The sequence below is a fragment of the Eublepharis macularius genome, chromosome 9 (assembly GCF_028583425.1).
Source record: "Eublepharis macularius isolate TG4126 chromosome 9, MPM_Emac_v1.0, whole genome shotgun sequence".
Classification (NCBI taxonomy): domain Eukaryota; kingdom Metazoa; phylum Chordata; class Lepidosauria; order Squamata; family Eublepharidae; genus Eublepharis; species Eublepharis macularius.
Window position 1 is genome coordinate 22,083,620 of NC_072798.1, and position 21,618 is coordinate 22,105,237.

At 40.7% G+C, this 21,618-nt stretch overlaps 1 protein-coding gene across 1 annotated transcript in view; it reads right to left on the minus strand.

Annotated features, from left to right (window-relative positions):
- WNK1 (WNK lysine deficient protein kinase 1) overlaps positions 1-21,320 on the minus strand; it is a 149,602-nt gene extending 128,282 nt beyond the window's left edge. Inside the window, exon 1 of the mRNA XM_054988948.1 lies at positions 20,449-21,320. Coding sequence (XP_054844923.1) covers positions 20,449-21,231 — 783 coding nt within the window. The 5' untranslated portion in view covers positions 21,232-21,320. The remainder of the gene's footprint in view (positions 1-20,448) is intronic.
- Between the last annotated feature and the right edge of the window lie 298 nt (positions 21,321-21,618).

Here is a 21,618-nt window from a genome sequence, read left to right on the forward strand (position 1 = left end):
ATTTACATATGAATTCCAATTCAGCAGCTTCCCGTTGGATTCTGTTTTTGAAAGGTTTCTGTTGAACTACGGTAACCTTTAAGCCCTTGATGGAATGTCCTGATAGATTGAAGTGTTCTCCCACTGGTTTCTGGATGTTGCCATTTTTAATGTCAGATTTCTGTCCATTTATTCTTTTGTGCAAAAGTTGGCTGGGTTGTCTAATGTACAGAGCAGATGAACATTGCTGGCACATGAAGGCATATATCATGTTGGAGGATGAGCAGCTATAAGAGCCAGAGATAGTGTAGTTGACACCATTGGGTCCTGTAATTGTATTTCCTGGGTAGATATGAGGGCAGAGCTGGCATCTGGGTCTGTTGCAGGGTCTGGTCCCTGTGCTGGTGACTCTGCTAGCCGATTCATGGTTGTAGGTGAGAAGTCATTTAAGGTTGGGGGGCTATCTGTAGGCAAGGAGAGGTCTTCCACCCAGGGTTTGTGAGAGTGAGGCATCGTTTTCCAGGATGGGTTGTAGGTCGCTGATACGCTGGATGGGTTTGAGCTGAGAACTGTAGGTGACAACCAGTGGTGTTCTGTTATTAGTTCCTTCAGGTTTGTCCTGGAGCAGGTTGTTTCTGGGTACTAGTCTGGCCCTGTCAATTTGTTTCCTCACTTCATTTGGTGGGTACTGTAGCCCCAAAAATGCTTGTTGTAAATCTCTTAAGTGGAAGTCCTGATCAAGAGCACTGGAGCAGATACGATTGTAACGTAAGGCTTGGCTGTAGACAATAGACCGAGTGGTATGTTTTAGGGTAGTAGCTGGAGACATGTAGATATGAGTATCAGTTTCCGGTATAAGGTGGTATTTATCTGTCCATTATGTAGTTGTACAGTGGTGTCCAGGAAGTGTACCTGTTGTGTAGAGTGGTCCAGGCTCAGGTTGATAGTAGGGTGAAAGTTGCTGAAGTCCTGATGAAATCTCTCAAGGGCTTCCTTCCCATGGGTCCAAATGATGATGTCATCCAAGAATCTTAAGTACAGGAGTGGTTTCAGTGGATGGGAGCTGAGGAAGCGTTGCTCCAAGTCTGCCATGAATATGTTAGCATATTGTGGTGCCATGCGTGTGCCCATGGCTGTGCCATTAACCTGTAGATATAAGCTGTCACCAAATTTGAAGTAATTGCGAGTGAATACAAAGTGGCAAAGTTCAGTGGCAAGGTGTGCTGTGGTTTTGTCCGGGATAATATTCCTGATCTGCATGTGGGATATTGGTGTACAGAGCCTCCACATCCATGGTTACTAGGATGGTGTCATCTGGTAGGTTGTCAATGGACTGTATTTTCCTGAGAAAGTCAGTAGTGTCCCGTAAATAGCTGGGTGTGCTGGTAGTATAGGGCCTGAGGATAGAGTCCATATATCCTGAGACTCCTACTGTGATAGTGCCAATTCCTGAAACAATGGGGCATCCTGGGTTACCTGGTTTGTGGATTTTGGGTAATAGGTAGAATGTTCCTGGTCGTGGTTCCTGGGGTGTGTCCGTATGGATATGTTCTTGTATGTCCATGGGGAGTGTCTTTAATATTTTATGGAGTTCTCTTTTGTATTGCTCCATAGGGTCAGAAGGTAGTGTTTTATAGAATGTTGTGTTGGAGAGTTGTCTCTCTGCTTCCTGTATGTTTGTCCATGATGACAACTGCACCGCCTTTGTCAGCTTCCTTGATTACGATGCCAGAATTATTTTGGAGGCTGTTTATGGCATCTCTTTCTGCACAGCTGAGATTCTGCTTTAAGTGGTGTTGTTTGACAATTATCTCAGCCTGGGTACATCAACGGAAGCATTCAATGTAGAAGTCCAATGAGGAGTTGCAGCCCTCAGGGGGTGTCCATGTGGAATTCTTTTTTCTGGAGCTTTGTAACGATGATTGTGCATTGCTGGGTTGGGAGGGTGATTGCTGCTGTGATGGTGTCTGTTCAGTGCTTTGTTCATTGTTTTGTTCAGCAGAGTGGTTGAAAAATTCCTTCAGTCTTAGGCGTCTAAAATAGGCCTCCAGGTCTCCACAGAGTTGTATAAGAAAATATAGATTGCAACATCCTATGTGACCTTTGGCATGTTAATCTAATCTCTATGGTTTAATGTACCACAAATACGATTTTCTCCTGCCATATACAATTCATCTGCAGAACTGAGAACACAGATGGATTCTTACTACATCTTAATCACACACCCAGACACATGCATCTTGGCTTACGGTGTGCAAACGAACTATTTGGCAAATATGTAAGGTGACAGAAAACCATTTAGAAACCTTGCATCAGACGAGGAGGCAGCTGACTCATTACTGGACACCTACCATTACTTAACCATAACTTCCTTCACCAGACCAAAAGAGAAACAGCATTCTGAATGCTTGTTAAGAGTACAACCCCTATTGCAAGGGATTTCAAAAGCATTAACTCAGAATACTCTTTGCCTAATCTCACTGAAGGTTTGATCTGAAGAGATCGATAAGAGCTGTTATAATTGCCAAAAGTGAAAAACCAAAGATAACTACACTGTTCAGACTAATTGGATTGCTATACATGACAGTACATTAAAAATTATAGCCCTGTTGATACACCACCAGTTCAGCTTCTGCCAGTAGTGTGTTGGATTGAGAAACTGCACAGTAGAAGCAAGAAAGAAACATGGTACAAGAGTTAAGAATTTATGACAATATGCTCAGTGTTCCACAAATACACTCACCAGGTTGCCAGTGGCAAGAAAGTTGTTCTTCCTGGCACTTGCCTTTCAAGACAATAATTTACTATGCTGTGCCATTAAGAGCACTGTGGCTCTAGGTCTGCAGCCAACTTTCTCTTTGTTTACCTATTGTGCCTCAAAGTAACACCAGCCATCCTTGGTGTACCTTCCTGCTCTCCTGTCTAACTTGAGGTCTTTTCAGCCAGCAAGAAGTTAGAAACAGAAAGGTGGGAGAGAAAACACAGTACCCTACAGGACATACCTCTCTTGGACCATGCTTTTTTGCTAACAGATAAGAACAGTTTTTAGAAACTGAAGTCAGAATTGCTACTGATTTCTGCTATAAAAGTCCCTCCCCCCAGAAACCAGAAGTTTCTGGTGACATTATAATAATAATAACATTCAATTTATATACTGCCCTTCAGGATTACTTAACACCCACTCAGAGCAGTTTACAAAGTATTTTATCATTATCCCCACAACAACAAAAACCCTGTGAGGTGGGTGGGGCTGAGAGAGCTCCTAGAAGCTGTGACTGACCCAAGGTCACTCAGCTGGCTTCAAGTGGAGGAGTGGGGAATCAAACCCGGTTCTCCAGATTAGAGTCCCGCGCTCTTAACCACTATGCCAAACTGGCATTCAGTTTGATTGTATACATGTTTTACTCAGAAGACCCACCAGGGTTAATGGAGCTTATCACCAATAACTATGCATAAGATAGCAGTCTTGAACATACAAAGCTGCCTTATATTGAGTCAGACTACTATTCCAGCCAGCCCAACATTGGTTAGTCTGAAATTCCAGAGGGCCTACAAAGCAGAATCTGTCACTTGGAGATTGATTCTGATATTGCTATTGGCTTGACTCCATATGACTGATTTATTATAGACAATGAACATGAGCAGAATTTAATGATGCCGCTGCTCTTGGAAATGTATGGTTTTTAAAGTTTGCATTCTATTAAGTAATGTATTTCAACACTATTACTGGTTTGAAGGTTTGTATTTATATTATTTTAATATTCTATTGTATATGTATGCTGTAAACTGCCTTGAGCACTAAACATGATTGAGTCAGTAAATAAAATAAATAAATAAATAGAACAGCAGTGGGCCTGAAGGTGTTCGCCATGGATTATTCTCTGCCCAGCTACTAGCGCTTCTATTCCTGAAGATGCCAGTACCTGAGGTTGAGGACCTTCTGCATGCAAAGCTTGTGCATTATTACTAAGCTATCCCCTGCCCTATTCTGTACCAGCCAATATGGAAAAACTTATCTAAGTAGATTGTGTTATTTATGATGGCCTCCTGCCACTTTAAGGAGATAGGTTCAAATCTCAACTCTGCCATGGAAACTTGCTGGGTGTCCTTAAGCCAGCCACACACACTGCCTAAACTATCTCACAGGGCTATTGTGATGATAAAACGGAGGAGAGGAGAATCTACTTTTGCAGATGCAATCTTGTTTCACAAGGGATTTGACAATCTCTGGAAGTGTACCACAGAGTCTTCTGTGTTGCAAATTCCTGAAACAAAATTGGAGTACACAAAGAATGTTTTTCCAAACATGTTTTTGCAAAATCTATCATTTGCATAAGATCCTACAAGTTTTTTTGAGTTCCTCAGTTTTGAGTGGTTCTGCTTTCAAAGGTCCACATAAATGACTCAGTAACATCATATCAAGGAATTTTATTTAATTTCATTTATACCTCTCCTTTCTCTTTAATGAGGATCCAAAGTGACACCTGTCATTTTCACATCAACTTCAAAATTCGCTAAGTGCTTATGACCTATGAAAAGTCAGGGATGTGCCTTGCACATCCCAAAGATGCCCATCACGTAGCACAGGTGAAGCCATGGAGAGACCCACACAGTTATACACAAATATTAACACATGGTTATATTTCTGTGACCTGTAGGCTGATATGCACAGAGTTAGTCTTTGCATTTTAGAGCCAGTGAGATTTAAAAAGAAAAAAACTCCCTTCTCTGGTGCATAACTAAAGCCTTCCTTGCACTCAACCTCAACTTCCTCATACTGAAAATCTAGGTTATGTGCTCCATCTGAACTTTTTCTGAGAGCTATTTTTAAAAGCTAATTTTCAGCTTAAAGTAACCACTTACATGATCAAGGCTTAAATCACTGATAATTCAGAACAACTGTAACTTCTAGAGCAAAGACTTTAAAAAAAAAAAGAATAGCTACAACAGCCAGATAAGAAAGACCCTGCTCTACTCCAACTTGCAAAAAAACCCTACCGCTAAACAGAACAGATACCAGCTTGTACAGCATCTCCCAGCTGCCAAACAGACTGCAGGATGCAGCAAGAAGAGCCATCACCAGCCTGCTCCCAATTTAAATAACCTCCCCTGCACAGCACAAATATACCACAGAGGAAACAGCACTACTGCTTCAGAATTGAATATCTAGCCCTCTGAGCTGTGGTCTTTGCAACCCTCTATTTCTCTTGGGATAAAAAAAGATCATACCAAGGATAATAAAGTTATATTGTGCCTTTCTGGAAATTGTTACAATGAGTAGGATTAAATGTAGGGGAGCAGCTGTTTGCCTGAAGCCATCTAGTGAATTTGTGACGGGGTGAGATTTGAATCAGTTTGCACCTCACAACCTTAAACAGTACTTTGCCTCCAACACAGTAAATATTGCAGACAGTCAGGGTTCCAAGAATATTATATTTTTTGCTATCTTTTAAACTCATGCCTGCTAAGCTTCTGAGGGAAAGCCTTTTGACCCATCATGCCAATTGTGCCACTTTTAAAAGTCATTCCATCTCAAGTCACAAGAACTGACTTGGTGCAAGGTACATGAAACATGACTAATGAGAATATTCTGTCTTTTTTTGCACCAATGGAAAGCAAAATAGGGAGTTGGGCAATGGTACACAGGCATATATTACCTACTTCCACATTGCCCGGATGTTTTGCAATAAACTTTACTCTTTTAACAAGTTTGAACTACAGCTGAAGTCAATCTACTTCAAGAGATTGTAAAAGCTTTTAAAAAGAATATTATCCGCATTCTATACAGAGGGCTCATTAATGTGCAGCTTACTACTGATCAGCAAGATTAGAGATTAGAAAAATGATCGTTACAGAACAACTGGACAATAAACTACCACAAAGAAATTATTTTCACTGGATTTGATTACATCACTCACAGCAGCGCTCTGCCAAAACACTCCAAATAAACATTTCTTCCTAGCACCATTACCATTTACCTACCTTCTGCTAGGTAAATTCTGCATTGCAAGGAAGACAGTGAAGAACCAATACGCATGTTCCACAGTAGTTCTGTCTCTTGGCTATAACAATGTTGCCTACCCTTGTTTCTAGCAGATACAAAAATATAGTTCCCCTACAGAGAATTATACCAAGGCACAATTCATCAGTTAAACTGGTACTTCCAACAAATGTTAAAACAATGGGGAAAGCTGGGCCTCTGTTTTTATTCAGAATACTTTACTGTTCTTTGAACAGCAGAAACTTTGGGGCAACTGCAGAAAGTAATACCTTAATATTTACATATGTTAGCAGAAACAGTTTAACCCTCCTTAGATAATAGTGAAGGATACATTACCAGATGTCAAGTACTATTTCTGATCACTTCAGTATTCATTAGCAAAATTCCTTACCATATACATGAAACTGCCTCTAAGAACTATTCAGTCAGATTTATGACCATGCTTGTTCTCCCATTAAAGGCTGTTTTCAGTAGAGTTACCTGGCACTTAACTTTTTATGGTACTTTTCATTTCACATTATGTTCAACAGTGCATGCAGTACAAAATGAATTAACATAGCCAACAGCAATTGCTAGGCTTCCGTCTCCTTTTCTCCAACTATATTTGACTGATCATAGGGTTGTTTGATCTTAGAAGTTAGTAGACACATTTCTTCATGCAAAACCAAGTTGACTTTCCCCCCCGCCCCCCCTTGGATCAGTGAACAAATTAAAATTCATTACAACTGATATGGCTCTTTACCCAATGAATTCCTAAAATGGGAGGGGCTGAAATTCAAGACTGCCTGCAAGACGTGCCCTTTTGTCTGGGGCAATTTCTTCTGATACCGGACTTCCGGGAATGGCTGGGGTTTCTGAGTGGTAGTCTAAAGTGATAGGAACATGAGCAAGGTCTCTACTATTCCAATGCCTAGTCTTAGTTCAAGTTTAAATTATGCTCCTCATTTTTCATTTTAGAATACTGCTTCTATCGGACGACCATTTTTAAAACTTTTTAGAACTTTAAAAACAGTGTTTCCTGCCCAGTTCTTCTCATTTAAGATTTATTTTATTTCCTAAGGTTTGGAAAGATTCCTTGATCTGTTAACAATAAGCCTTCTAGCTTGTTTGGAAGTTACATAACCAAAATCCCATGATAATGATTAAAGAGTAGGGTGAAAAACTCAAAAGTAGAGTTTCTCCCCATGAGGATTCTTCCAAGTGAGGGATTTACATCATTCCAACACTAATCCTCAAATATTTTGCTAATAAACAGACAACATCAAGTAGTTGTGACTAACAAATAACTCTAATTCACATCAGAGTAACAGTCACAGCCCTTGAGAAACAACACTACATGCTGCCAATATCATAGCCACTTGATTTCCATGAAAAGAATATTACCTACCACAACTGATGGATGTGTCTATTTAGAATTCCAAAGCACAAGGTGGAGGGAAAGTAGAACTGCCCTTAACACTTCCAAGAAAAAAAGGCTACATGCAAAGGCCACAGCAGGGCAGTTTAGCTGATTTTATGGAATGCAGTAAGAGGGTCTCCTAATTCAAACTATGCTGGCAACAGTTTGCAAGCAATAATTAGACCAAGGGGTTCAAACACTTTTGTTCATGACTGTACATCAAAATGAAATGAAGGAAACTGCTACCTACACAGAGACATTCAAGGCTTCATAAAATATTTGACCGTGGTCAAATAGACGGACTGTTAAATGCCAACCCTACTCCTCCTTGATAGATTTTTGCTTTAACGCTATGTACAAGCAGTTCAATTTTGTGATACAACATTGACAGCACAAGACATGATCATTTAACAGAAGCAAAAGCATGTTTCATTACCTTTGAGAAACATTTTGACCCAACATAAGAACTTTTGTTACTGAAGAAAAAGTTATGCAAGAGACACAAAGATGGTGGGATGGTTCACAAGCCACAGTCTAACTCAGAGCAATAGATCAAAGTTCCAAGGTAAAAAACTTCTCAATATAAAATGAAAATTTATTTTTAAACTGTTGAAATATTTTATCACTACTTTCCGTAGGACATGGGTGATTATTTCTGTCCTTCAAATGATCACTGAACAGATTGAAAGGAGACTTGGAGACACTTTGTAGTATTCCTGTGGTTCTTGAATGCACTATAACAACTTTATCCCGTCGTCGTCGTCAATTTATAATTCATCTCTCGGGTTATGTCTACATGCATTGTAAAACCTGGGCAAAAGTTAAATCTAATTTTTAATCATTTTTGTCTTATTTAAACTTTTAGACAAACTTCTGAAAGTACTGTAGGTACTACTGTACTTTTCCTTTTGAGTTTTCAAAAGCTTCAAGAACAATGACGCTTCATAGTAAGAATTTTATTTTGTAACTCATCTGATATTGAATCTTCTATTATCACATAACACAACAATGATTTGCAAGGATGGTTGGTTGTCTGTTTTACTGCAGTTTTTAGCCACCCAAGTTCTCACATTTATGTCTCAAATAACTAGGGACCAAGCAGGCAGCTTCCACTGGAATTCATTCAATCTTAGATTCCTTTTCTCTCTCTCTAAGAGTCTCGAAACCACTTTGGTGATGGCAGGGATAAAGTAGTCATAGTGCATTCAAGAACCACAGGACTACTACAAAATGTCTCCAAGTCTCATTTCAATGTTCACCTCACAAGTTGGAGAAACAATCTCACAATATTTCTGTTTGAAGACAACATTATTGTTTAGTTCACTTTTAAACATGCTAAAGAACATTTAAACGTTCTGCTGCTGAGAGGGAACATGTCAAGTTCTACAAGGAGTCAAACATTTTGTGTTAACCTAAAGTCACAAAACATAGCGTCAAAGTGCCCTGCTCATGGCAACCTGCATCTATTTAAGTGCACATCATCTGCATGCAAACAGATATATAATGAACTGAAGTATTCCATTTTCAAAAGGCCCCTCTGTACTAAGTGTGAAAAGTCTCTCCCCATACAAGCAAAACCGCAAATGACATTTTCAAAGTGCAGTTGCTAATTGAGGATGCTAGACCTCCAATACCTGTATCAAGCAACCTAGAGCTAAGCTACAAGTGACGCCTGACACAGGTTGGACACTTGTCAGCTTCCCTCAAGTTTTGATGGGAAATGTAGGCATCCTGGTCTTGCAGCTATAATGGAAAGCCAAGCTGTAAAACCAGGATGCCTGCATTTCCCATCAAAACTTGAGGGAAGCTGACAAATGTCCAACCTGTGTCAGGCGTCACTTGTAGCTTGGCTCCTAGAGGCTTGTTCCCAACAACAACAACAAAAGACTGGCAGCAATGATGCACTAACAGAAATTTTTGCAACCACAGAAGTCTTGCGTACTATCCTGCACTGGGCTATATGAGGTGTTCTGGATTAGTAACTGCTAGTATAAGTAGCACTTCCTTCATTACATCTCCTGTTGCTGCTGTTAACTGTAGGAAAAAATAGTCTCCAAAAGAACTATCTATTTTAACTAGATTTAGTTGATTACATGTCCTCTCATCAAGCTCCAATTCCAGAAGTCTCACAATGAATGTATTTTATCCAGTTCAGAACCTAACAATGTATTCCCACTTGTGCAAAAAAAGCACACTCACACACACACTTATGATTCATATTTACTTTGAAGTGGCCTGCAATTACAATTAGTGTAGTAATAAGCTTAGGAAAACACTTCAAAATTTAGTACTTTTTATCACTAAAGATCAGTAGCAAGTCAAACATGCAAATAAGAAGTGCCAAAGACAGAGACTAAGATTAATGCATCCTCAGCAAATTCCAGAGCATAAATGGTTTAATCATACTATGCAAGCTCAAAACCAACATACATAAGCAGGATGAAACTTCTCCTCTAAAGACAGCCCTATATACCATATTGCACTGCTAACCTTGAACCACAAAAAGGATCAAGAATCAAGAATGCCACAGAAAGTTTCAAGGAAAACCTGACTGAATATGTTATGTTAAAATTAGCTTTTTAATATAGTCAGGGTAGCAAAGAACAAGCACCAGGCAGGGGCAAATACGTTTAATACATCAGTTTGCCATGGATCTACTCTGGCATGATCTGGACCCAAATCAAGCATGTCAGCTCAATATAATTTTATTTTAAATCCATGTATCTGCAGGCCTAGAACAGTGATGTGAGTAAGTTACAGCACTTCTCCCATAATGCAACAAATCTGAAGCAAAGACATCTCACATGGTGGACTTAAAGTTAAAATGAAAAAATCTAAAACTTATATTCAAATAAAGAAAAAACAGACAGTAGAAGAAAGATTTTTGAAATGTTACCCTAGAAAATTGTTTGGAAGACTTAACCATTTAACCCAAATCCTAGAAACAACACACACAAATTTATCAGCAGATGCAGATTATATAAGCATGTGTAAATGCTTAAATCCTTACAACAGCCTGGGCTGCAGAATTAATAGCAATATTTATGTATTATAGTCTGTGTGCCATCCGTCTTAGCAAGGAAAGAGTCTGCAATTTTTCATTCTGGTCAAAATACATTAATGAGAGAGTCATGAACTGCTTGCTGGAAAACCTAGGCAAGACGACCACATGGGACATACTCTAAAATAAACATTGCAAAGAGAGTGAAATCTAACATGACAGCTGGCCAAGCAAAGCAGAAAGCAAGACCAATATGCAAAAGTGTAACTACCAGTATCTTTTCTGTATATTTATTTAAAACAACCAAGAATCAAGGCTGTCATGTTAGACCAGCTACATTAACAGTACCTGAAAGATTAACAACGTTTCACATGATATGCAGTTCACCCAAACGAACATGCCTCAGCACGAGTATTTTAAGATAAAGTGAAATCCTGGGTACCTTCTTCCGGAGATGGTATTTGTAGCAAACAACTAGAAACTAATTCATAAGCATGTGAGCAAAGCCATACATTCACCTAGTATGTTAGACTGGCTGTATAAAATGTTGATTACAAATCAACACAAATCCCATGCCCCTTAATAGCATTAAACCCTTTCAACACACATTTGTTGCAGGCTTGCAATCTTGGAACAGGAGGAACAGAGATGAACTGGAAATCTGATCGTCTCTTGAATACCTTTAAATTATTCATAGTAGACAGCATTTTAAAAAATCTTTTTAAAGAAACAATTACTTGTATCTAACCCTGCAATTCCCAAGACTTCCTGTTCCTTGGGAACAAAATTTCTGGGGATTAAGTGGGCTGCACAGAAGGGGAAGCAGTAAATTCCCACCCTTCAATACCCACATGCGCATGTTAATGGGTATAAGCCACAGATCTTTTTGTAAAAATCTCAAGAAGCTCAAAATAAACTCATATTTAAAACTGCCAACACTGTGAAAAAGGAAGACATTCTACCGTGGAAACACAGAATGGCTATAACCTTCATTAAGGGCCTGATCTTATAGATGGAAAGGACAGGCATCATGATTACAAAGCTTAACAATTAGGACACTGAGGAAGATCTTTCCCCTACTATACCACTCCACTAAGCAAAGTTCAAAGCCTTCCTCCATCCTACGGAACTTGCCTTCATATAGGCTGTCTGATGCCCAATAGTTTAACTTCCATAAACTCTGGAGGAACCGTTCAAGTCTTACCAAACTTACCATAGGCGCTCCCCCCCCGCCCCGCCCTGCATCCCCTTCCACATGCCTCGATAAACATCATCACCACAATGACCTTATGAGGTCCATCATGGGAGCAGATTACTTGGGACAACCATTACACCAGATATATGTTGTTTATTTTCCCCTACCTTCCAACAAACAGAGCCTACTTTCACTTTGTTTTCATTAGTCACATTCTATAGGAACTCCTGCAGTATGCCTCATTCAGCCTGGGAAGATTAACTCCAAATCCAAGATACACAATGTGGAACCAAATCTGAAACCAAACCACGTTGTTCTCTGTTATTTAAAATGCTTTTGTCTTGTTTTTCCAGTATGTGTTCAAAGGGGCTTACAATGGTCAAACTGAAATGCCCTGTTCATTAAAAACCAAAACAGGGCCCTGTCTGACAGCAAGCTGGAAATCTACATTCATAGGTTAAACTTCCACCATATCAACCATGGCCTAACCTCTCCAGGGCACAATCATCTGAAGCTAGAAAGTATTCAGTCTCAGCCTATTCAACCTCATTCATTCAACTTCCAAACATTGGTTAAGAACAGAAACAGCTTACTTAAGATACAAACCTAGATGACACTCAACTTCAAGTTCCATGTAATGTTTGACAATGGCATTATAAAGATATTTAAAAGCATCAGTGGAATTACATGTGCTAACTCTTATGAGCTGAATTTACATCTGCAGTGAATCCAAGTAGACATAAACTAATAAAACTATCAGACAGCAAGCCCAAACCTTATGTTTCAAGTGACCCAGGAAAGTGACATGGGCTGTCAAAAACTACTGGAGAACCCAGCAATATCAGAAGGGCAATATTCTTTTAAAACATGCCCTCCTCCAAAGAGGAAATGATAATTCTAGACACTGGCCCAACAAGATCCTTTTGGCTGGATTTCACCAAAAATGATAGAAACGGAACTAAAGCATCAGGGATGCTCTATAAAACCCAGCATCTTAAATACCTTCAACAAAAGCCAAACTGAAATAATCCAAGCAGTTGGAACAAATCCTTGGAACACATTTAATATTTCTAATATAATGAACCAGGAGCAAAACTAAACATACCGTTGCCTTAAACCCAAGCCAGTTCAGTAATGAACTAAACATGCTGAATGTTAACATCTATTTCAGAGGCCCTATTGTGCCTGTCCTTGTTTACTGAGCGGAGGTAAGGGGCAGAGCCTTTTTGCAGGTAGCATCTCATTTCTGGAACTCCTGCCACTCACTATCTGCTTGGCACCTTCTCTGCACATGCATCGTAAGCGCATATGTCAAGGAGAAAGAGATAGGATTAAACTACTGGTATTTTCCATTAGAAATGTAATTGTTCAACTGGGTCTTTTAACATTTTTATTGCTGCTTTTACTATCTAATGTTTTCATGGCTATTACTATTGCCAGTTTGAGTTAACTGTGTACTCCCTCAAGCTAAGATGTGGTATTTAAAAAAACAGTTTCAGGGTGGTAACTACTAACTCAGAAATCAGGAGCTATAGTCACCAATGGATTAAGCTCACCATTTCATACAAACATGCATAGGGCAGGAGTGACAAATCCACTTAACATTTCTGTGTAACCTATCAAAGGTTAGCTGTGTTTAAAGCTCACAGATGAGTAAATAAATCTAGATTAAGGGATAAATTGTATGAGCTAGAATGGTAGTACAGAGAAAGAACTGGGAACCAAGAGAGATAGAGGTTTAAGATGGGACCTCCATCTCTCAAGACCTTTGACACCAACAGCTGTTAGTTTCTAATTCTGCTTTGAGTTCAGAGGAAAAGAACATACAAAGCAGGTTACGTTAAATGGCACAGTTCTCCCAGCCACGAGAGGTTAGCGAGTGGAAACAAGCAGAAAAGGTAAATAGACTATCACTAGTTTGTCCTGTAAAGTATCCCTACCACAACCCCACACTTCCCTTGACCCTGATAGCGCACAGAACCAAAAAAACCCAAGATAGATTATTTTCTCTCACATCAAAGATGACAGATCTGTACCTAGTGTCCATTTTAACAGCTGTCTTGGCTTTCCTAAAAATCTGAGTATCAAGGCTGAGGTAGTAGAACCAAAGTGGCCTAAATGGTTGAGAAGGCTGTTATACACACACTGGCCATATGAGAACTAAAGGATAGAATCCCAGTAACCTTGTTGGTTGCTTATCTACCATCTCAAACAACCTAAATATTAAGTGCTTAAATGCCAAGGATCTATATCAAGATCCAGATCAAACTATTTCACTAGCCTGACAGTAACTAACAGGAATAAATTAAATCAATCCAGGCCTAGACACAATCCATTTTAAGAAAGCTGTTTCTCAAAAGACAACAGCAGCTTGACCTTGTATACCAACTCTTCTATTTTAAGCTCCAAAGCTAGCATGGCTTGTTAAATCCTTTATTCAAACTTCACTTAGCCAAGCACTCACTGGAAAGCCCGAAACAACTATCAGCCTCAGCCCCCCTTATGTAATATGTGAACACTGGCCTACCTCATATGGTAGTTTGTAAAGGTTACAGACACCTCACACTACAGAAAGTATTATATAAATATTAAGTTAACTCTAAAGCTGCAAAATGGAAGCAAAGACTTGTACAACATTTGAACTGCAAGGAGACAAAGAGCCTTAATTTTGCTACATCTGTACACCATTCTGGCAGTCAGAAGAACATGATGCAACGCTTCTACAACTGTGCTTTAATCTACAACTGTAGATGCAATGCTTCTACAATTATGGCTTTCTTCAACGAATCAATCTTGCTGTTGTCCTTGCCAAGTGTCAGAAGTCAAACTGAAATCCATTCATTTCATAAAGGATTTCACTACCCTATAATTGTGTAGTGCAAAAGGCATGTGGCCTGCAGGACCAGCAGTTCTGGATTAAGCTCACAGGTAGAATAAAGACTCTTTGGATGTTCTAATAGCTAAAGCAATTAATAATTGTGTTCTTGTGTGTGAAATGCATAATTTAAGTCAATTTTAAAATTTATCTTTTCTTTGGTGATTTAATTCATGATGTAAATTTGCTGACTTCCATCAGTTTATCCTGCTATGCTAAGATATTTGGGAGTACAGCACCTGAACCTAAACAAGCTTCTGGGGGAAAGCCCATGTACATAAAGGTATGTTCAAGCATGCCAGTAACCACTAGCTTGGCCACCTACAAGAAAGAAGAGGAAGTATCCAGTTTCTCTTCAAGATAAGAGACAGAGCCCAGTCCATAGTCTGTCAGTTTCTCTCCTTCCCCTTCCTGATAAAGAGGAGGAGGAAGAAGTGTCCTGGGAGCAATTTTAAAAAGGCATTCTGGCCATTACATGCAGCTGATCTCTTTTCAAATATGCCGACTGAAAGGCTCTACGGCTAAAGAGAATATTGCCCTGTCTGCAACCTGTGTAACACAGGCCTGCTTAAATACAAAGGCTCTACCACAGACTTTGTGGACAAGGAAAGCGAACACTATACAAGCATAGCAGTTGCCTATGTTGCCTTCCTCTATGTTTCTATAATCAGAAGTATGTGGCATTAGCAAGAGAAAAATCAGCTGCATGAAAGAGGAAGATGCTGGACATACCAGAAGAGCATGGGCAGGGGAGGAACAGAAGCAGATTCTCTAGCAAATGGAGCAGGGGATTAAAATGCCAAAGACTGACAGGGTAAGTCAATGAAAGATACTCAAAGCTACTTTTAAAATTCTGGTCAGGTATTCTTCTACCTTAAGACACAAGGAATTTTTTCTTAACCCAAAATTTCTAAAGGATATTTTATTCTATTTTTATACACATGTGTTAACTGAGACACTGAAAAGCACACCTGGTTGTGTCTTCTTCAGGCAGATTTATTTTTCCATTGCTAACAAAACACTCTTTACACACAACCATAACAAAATTAAAAGCTTATTATTAATGAGAAGGTTAACATTTCTCAGCAGACTTCCCAACTCAAGAGTCATGTATTCTGAATACACCAAGTGAATGTTAGTCTGGCACACTAGTACATCTTAAAATACGTTTAACAATAAACAAAGAGGTTTGCAACAAACAGTATATGTACTTTTAATACAGATGTTTATTTTTTGTTCATTCTCGCCAAACGAGAGCATTAACATACTTTTGTACTACTCATCTCTGGAATTCACATCTGTCTTGCATCATAAGCAAAGTGAGATTCAGTATCCAACAAAGGCAGTGATGTGGGTTTTCCGGAAAAATTAAGAGCTGGAAATTTTTCCAAAAAACTTCCTGGAAAATTATCCAACTCATGATCTGACTTAACATGTTTATTTTTACTTTTAGCAAACAAATCTAAAGAGTACCTCATGCTATTTTTATGTCCCAACAGCAACATGAACCAAAGTATTTTATTAGAACAAGCAAATCAAGTATGATTTAACTGTTATATTACAACAAAATGTTCCACCACACATATCTGGACTAGGGACACTACAGTGACAACTGCTCTACAAACTGTTGTCATGGCACTCAGCTCCTCAACTGCAATATGAGGAGAATCAATCAACTGCCTTAAGTACTAGGATTGTTACTGCAGTATTAGTAACCCTCAAAGCATCTCTCAGCAGTTTTTCCACTGGTGAAAAAGGGTGGATGGGATCCCAGCATAATCACCAAATGGGCTTTGCTGGGCATCATGGGACCTGCATGGACAAACTCATGTGGGATGGGGGCTGTAAGAAGACTCGAACATTTCTAAGTATTACCTACATGTCACTCACTTTCAAATGTCATGTTGCAAATTCATTAAGGTTTCCAGGAAAGCCACATGTAGACAAAAAACACTTTCTATTTATGGTATGAGAAACTCTGGTTTAGAATACAAAAGGTTTGCTCCTATGTAAGTAACAAAAGTTTCTGCAGAGATTTCTATGCCTGAGGATTTCTCAGCACAATAAGCTAATTACTTCACAGGTGTACTTTCAACATATGAAGACACTTCTGTATTCCACCCAGAACTGACTCAATGAAAAGGAGCAACTTCACTAGAGTTCACAGGTCACACCCAATACTTTACTTACATGAATGAATAATCAATTGCAAATTTAACTTCCTCCGAATTACGGAGAAATCTAACACTGAAGGTGAAAAATGGCTCCTTCCTATCAACTACACTGTTAGAATTACGAAGACTGTTAAGAACTCATTCTAAACATCAGTTACCAAAGTAGCAAGAGATTAAACACTATTTCACACTAAGTAATGTGATGCTATTTACAGCTATGCAGACAGAATACTTTCGGTATCACAGAGGGCAATTCTTTCCTTCACATTTCTAAAAAAGAATTTATGGTAGGGACTGCCAAACAGTTTGCAAGTTAGCTCCAATTCCTGAGACCAAAATAACCATAGGACGTTAATTTTTCTCCAATAATGATTTGCTTTTTACCATTTGCATAAACTTAAGAAACGTACTTAAGATTCCCAGCAGCAATATGTGGCATGCACAAGCCGCTGAATTCAAACTTAGGAAGATGATTCACATGCTGGAAATAAAGCATTTTGTACAACATACTGAACCTACTTCCTTTATCCTCCCCCATCCAGATTCTACTGTGATTTCATTTCCATTAGGTTTCTAAATTCCTCTGATTTTCAAAATACTGACATCTATCCACATATACTACTGAAATTGAGAATAATAAAAGATACTCTCTGGCCTACACAGCCTTTTCAAACAGCAGTTGCAAAACATCTATTCACACCATATTCAATACTAGAAACATTCTTAATACAAACATACAGACAGACATTAAGGTACTCAGGTTCAAGAAATACTATCATGTAGCCCCATGGCCTCCTGTGAGCTCTTTACTTGAAGCTGAGAACTTACCACACAAGCTCTATATTTACAGAAATTGCATTTCTTAAAAGTTACTGTAGCAATACTCAGTGTAAGAATTCAGAATCAACTAAAACTTGTCTTTTTATGCCCTATCAGGGCATAATGCATGATCAAGAATACTTGTTTATGCCTCTCTGAATACAAGGTGGTCTTGCCTAAAGAGAACCACAAATGAGAATTAATTCCTTTCAGATTATAAATTTCATAAGCAACAATGTAGCATTCTAACTTCAAATTAATGTATACAAGATCATTAAAACAGTCATGGATGAAAATTCAAAATAAAGGTAAGTCCTAGCAATAAAAAAGCTCTTAGTCGGACTATGGACATTTCAGTGGCAAAAGCATTTTCCCTCCCTCAGAAAGCCTATCAGCCCCAAGAAAGCAATCCCCAGCAAAAAAAAGAAAGAAAAAGCATGCAATGAAGAGGGGAATCGGGCAAGACGGCTCCTCTTCCAAAAGGGTAATATCTGTGAGATCTAACCCTTTGAGTTCAATTAAAATGAAGCCACCTAAAAATGACAAAATCAAGACTGTCTTGAAAATTCACCCCTCATCCATAGCCCAAATATGTCACCTTCAGGTTCTCTTCAAATTCTCAGCTAAAGCAAGCTCACCATTCACTTCTCAAGATAATCAAGGACATGCATATCCTGGCACAAATTCAAAGACTGGTTGCACATCCAACCCCCAACCCTCCCCAATCTGTTCTGTGCCCTAAACCAGCTCACACATAACTACATTGTTATCAACAGGCATAATTACTGTTCCAGTGCAGCTGTCAATATGAACACTTGATTCCAGCTTCAAAGAGCATTTTTTCCTTCATCTAAAAAAGCCTCCAACGCTGATTAAGGCCAAAGCAGAAGTGTAGCAAGCACTAGACAAGTTAGTAGTGCAGACAAACCCTAATATCAGATGGCACACAGTGTGTTTCTAGGTGACACTAAAAACAAGCCATTAAGTGAAACTTAGGCCTTCTCTACAATGTAAGTTTTACCATAGGTCAGTGGTACTGAGGATGACTTAGCCATTCAGCTGACATGGGGCATCTAACATCAAAGTTGTCAGCACAGGCACTGGTCACAAATTTAATGCAAAATGCATGGAAGCAAAAATCACAGGGGAACCCTATACTTAACCATCACCATTATCTTTCTTCCTGCTGTTTGATGCATTTTACCTGCTATACGATAAACTTAGCTTACACACAGTTCAAGTTCTTTACCTGTTCATGTGTACAAAGTAAATCAGGAGTTCATGCTGATCCTGAAAGGAAACTAGCCCCAATATTTAACGTTTTATCTGAAAGGCAGTTTTAACTATTTAAATTTTTTTTAACATATCTAATATATAATTGCTATCAACTTAACAAATAAGCAAAGTGCGTTGGAAAATCTCAGCTTCTTTTTTTTAACTTCCCTTTTCAATTACTTTTCAAACAAAAAAGAGAAAGTATCTTTATATTGTATACTTGCTACTAAATCTGGAAGATCTACTACGTCAGCTTTAATATATCAACTAGCTTCTCAGATCCATTATCCAGGCATTCTTGGTGCCTTCACTGCAGAACTATTTGGGAATACATGTTAACCTTGCAGACAAGCACAAAAGTTTGTCAGTCCACCTATGTACTTCTTGTAGCAGGTGCACTGGATATAGTATGCAAGCTAGCAAGCAAAACTGAACTGTTACTTGCCCAAGAAAGACTACAAGGATAAAATAACTCATTCACTAAAAGGATACTTGTGCAGTTTCTCTGAATTGCACACACACACACATATAAGAGACTTGGCAAGGAACAGCCAATCAGTAGACAGCTGAATACACTGTATGAATCCCTTTTAGTATTAATCTGTTTCACTCACGTATCACAGCGTAGTACAAATACATAACACCTGAAAGGACACCACTCTGTATTTCTATATCTGAATATTAGAGCAATTTCACTAAACACAGCAGGTGAGCTACATCAGCATTTTCCATATATGTAAAGGGAAAACTTTTCTCCCAATATGCCATGGACATACACCGGGGAGCTGCAGTTGGTCATAATTCTCCAATGAACACTTCAGAGAAGCTTCCCATTTAAACATTAGTTTTTACTGTAGCAATCAGCCTTGGTGATATGTTAACTGTGAGGCAGGGGGGCGGGGGAGAGAAAGAAAACCAGTGAATAGTTCTAAAGAAACCATTGTATTAAAGAGATTTTTACACACACAAGTTCATATAATTGAATATGGGGCAGAAGGTAAGACATTTCTGTACCACTAAACAGAGGCCTTCCCAGCTCCAAGGAAAATGTTAGTTTCCCCTACTGGTCCCAATCCCACTACTGCTCTGAACTCAGAAGGTAGCCTTGGATAAGCCACTCCCCTCAGCCCCAGCTGTATTGTGGGGATAACAACAATACTGACTTTGTTCACAGCTCTGAGTGGGGCACTAATCTGTCTTATAAGAGTGGTATATATGTGCAGTTATTATTATTTCATGTTACAGGATATAAAGTGACTGAGAACCTTACAAGTTTAATCTGTGCATTCTGTCTGTCCTATATTTGTGTCTTATTTTCCTAACATTCCATTGCTGCATTATGCAATGTATTCTCTTCAATTCTAATAGGGTACAACAGTATTTTGTATATATTACCAACCATCTATTTCCTCTGCTATCTTCAAAAAATATACTTTATCACTGAGCAGCGCTAATATGAAACCTAAAGCCCTAAAAAGGATGCTACCAACACCTATATTCAAGTGCAGAGTTTGAGACACTATGATCTAAAGAAAACAAAGCTTCCTAAATTGTTTTTAAAAAACACTGCCCTAACACACCACTTAAAAAGATACCCATAGAGCGTCAAAGATCCGCATCTTGCATGAACAGCACATGAAAATATCACTTTCCTCTGGACCCTCAACCAGGCAGCAAGGCTTTCCAAAACTGCCCTGACCCTGAAAGGCAAGCCAACACCTTCCTATTACCTGCAGCTCGCACCAAGCAACTTCCACGGTGGTCTCAGTGTCCAGCCCCTTGTAGACTGTCTTGAAGGAGCCCCTGCCAATCTCGATATCAAACTTAAGAAAGCGACCATCCGGGGAAAAAGCCACCGCTTTGGTCTCCAGCTCCTCAATATCTTCCTGCTGCCGACTCCGTTCTTCTTGTAGCTCCCGGGTAGCAGTCACAGAGCTTCCGGCTGTGCTGGTAGGGGGCAGCGGGGTGGCTTCCAAGCCTTCCTCCTTAGCCAGCAGCGGGGCAGCGTCCTTGGCTGCCAGGGGCTCTTGACCAGGCTGCCCCTCTGCAGGCGGAGGCAGCGACGGTTGCTGCTGCAGGAGCAGCGCGGGGGGTTGGCTGGTGGTGCCGGAGGCGCAGGCAGCCTGGATGACAGACTCCGGAGGCGAGCCCAGCACCGGCGGGATGCTCCCTCGGCCGGCTGCAGCGGGAGGAGGCGCTGCGGGCTGCAGCCTGGGGAGCTCCAGGGCGGTCGCGTTGGAGTCGCAAATGACGCTCCGGCGGAAAAAGCGGTGCTCGGTGGCGGCCACGCCGCGGCTGTCCTTGTCCATGGTGTGGCGGCGGCGGAGATACTCCTCGTTGCGGCCCCCGCCACCTTCCGAGCCGTCAGGGTCCGGGGCGGCGGCGGCGGCGGCCCCCAGCTTCTCGCCGACGGAGCTGTCGGAGCTGGAGCCGTTCTTGGGCGGGGGCGGCGGCGGAGCCAGGAAGCGAGGAGCCGCAGCCGCCGCGCCGTTCTCCGAGGCGCCCCCTGACATGGTGGCCAAGGCGCGGCAGACGCAGCAGCAGCAGCACGGTCCCTGCAGCAGCTGACGCGGGCTGCTCAGCGCGTGGCGGCGGAGGGCTGCTCCGGGCGCGGCAGAGGAGGCTCCCGGAGGAGGCCCCGCACCGCGAGGAAAAGGAGGCGCCGCTGCTGCGATCGAGCGGGCTGGGCCGGCGGCGAGGGAGCTCCTCGGTCAGTGTCCGCATCCATCCTGCGGTGACGGCGAGGGGCCGGGCAGCGGGGCCGACATGGAGCGGAGAGGCGGGGAGGACCGGAGCCGAAGGCAGGCAGGCAGGCGGGATTGGGGCGAGGCGAAGACAGGCCTGGCGGGGCCGCGCGCGAGCGCGCTCCCTCCTCTTCGCTCCGCCCGTCAGGCGGCTCG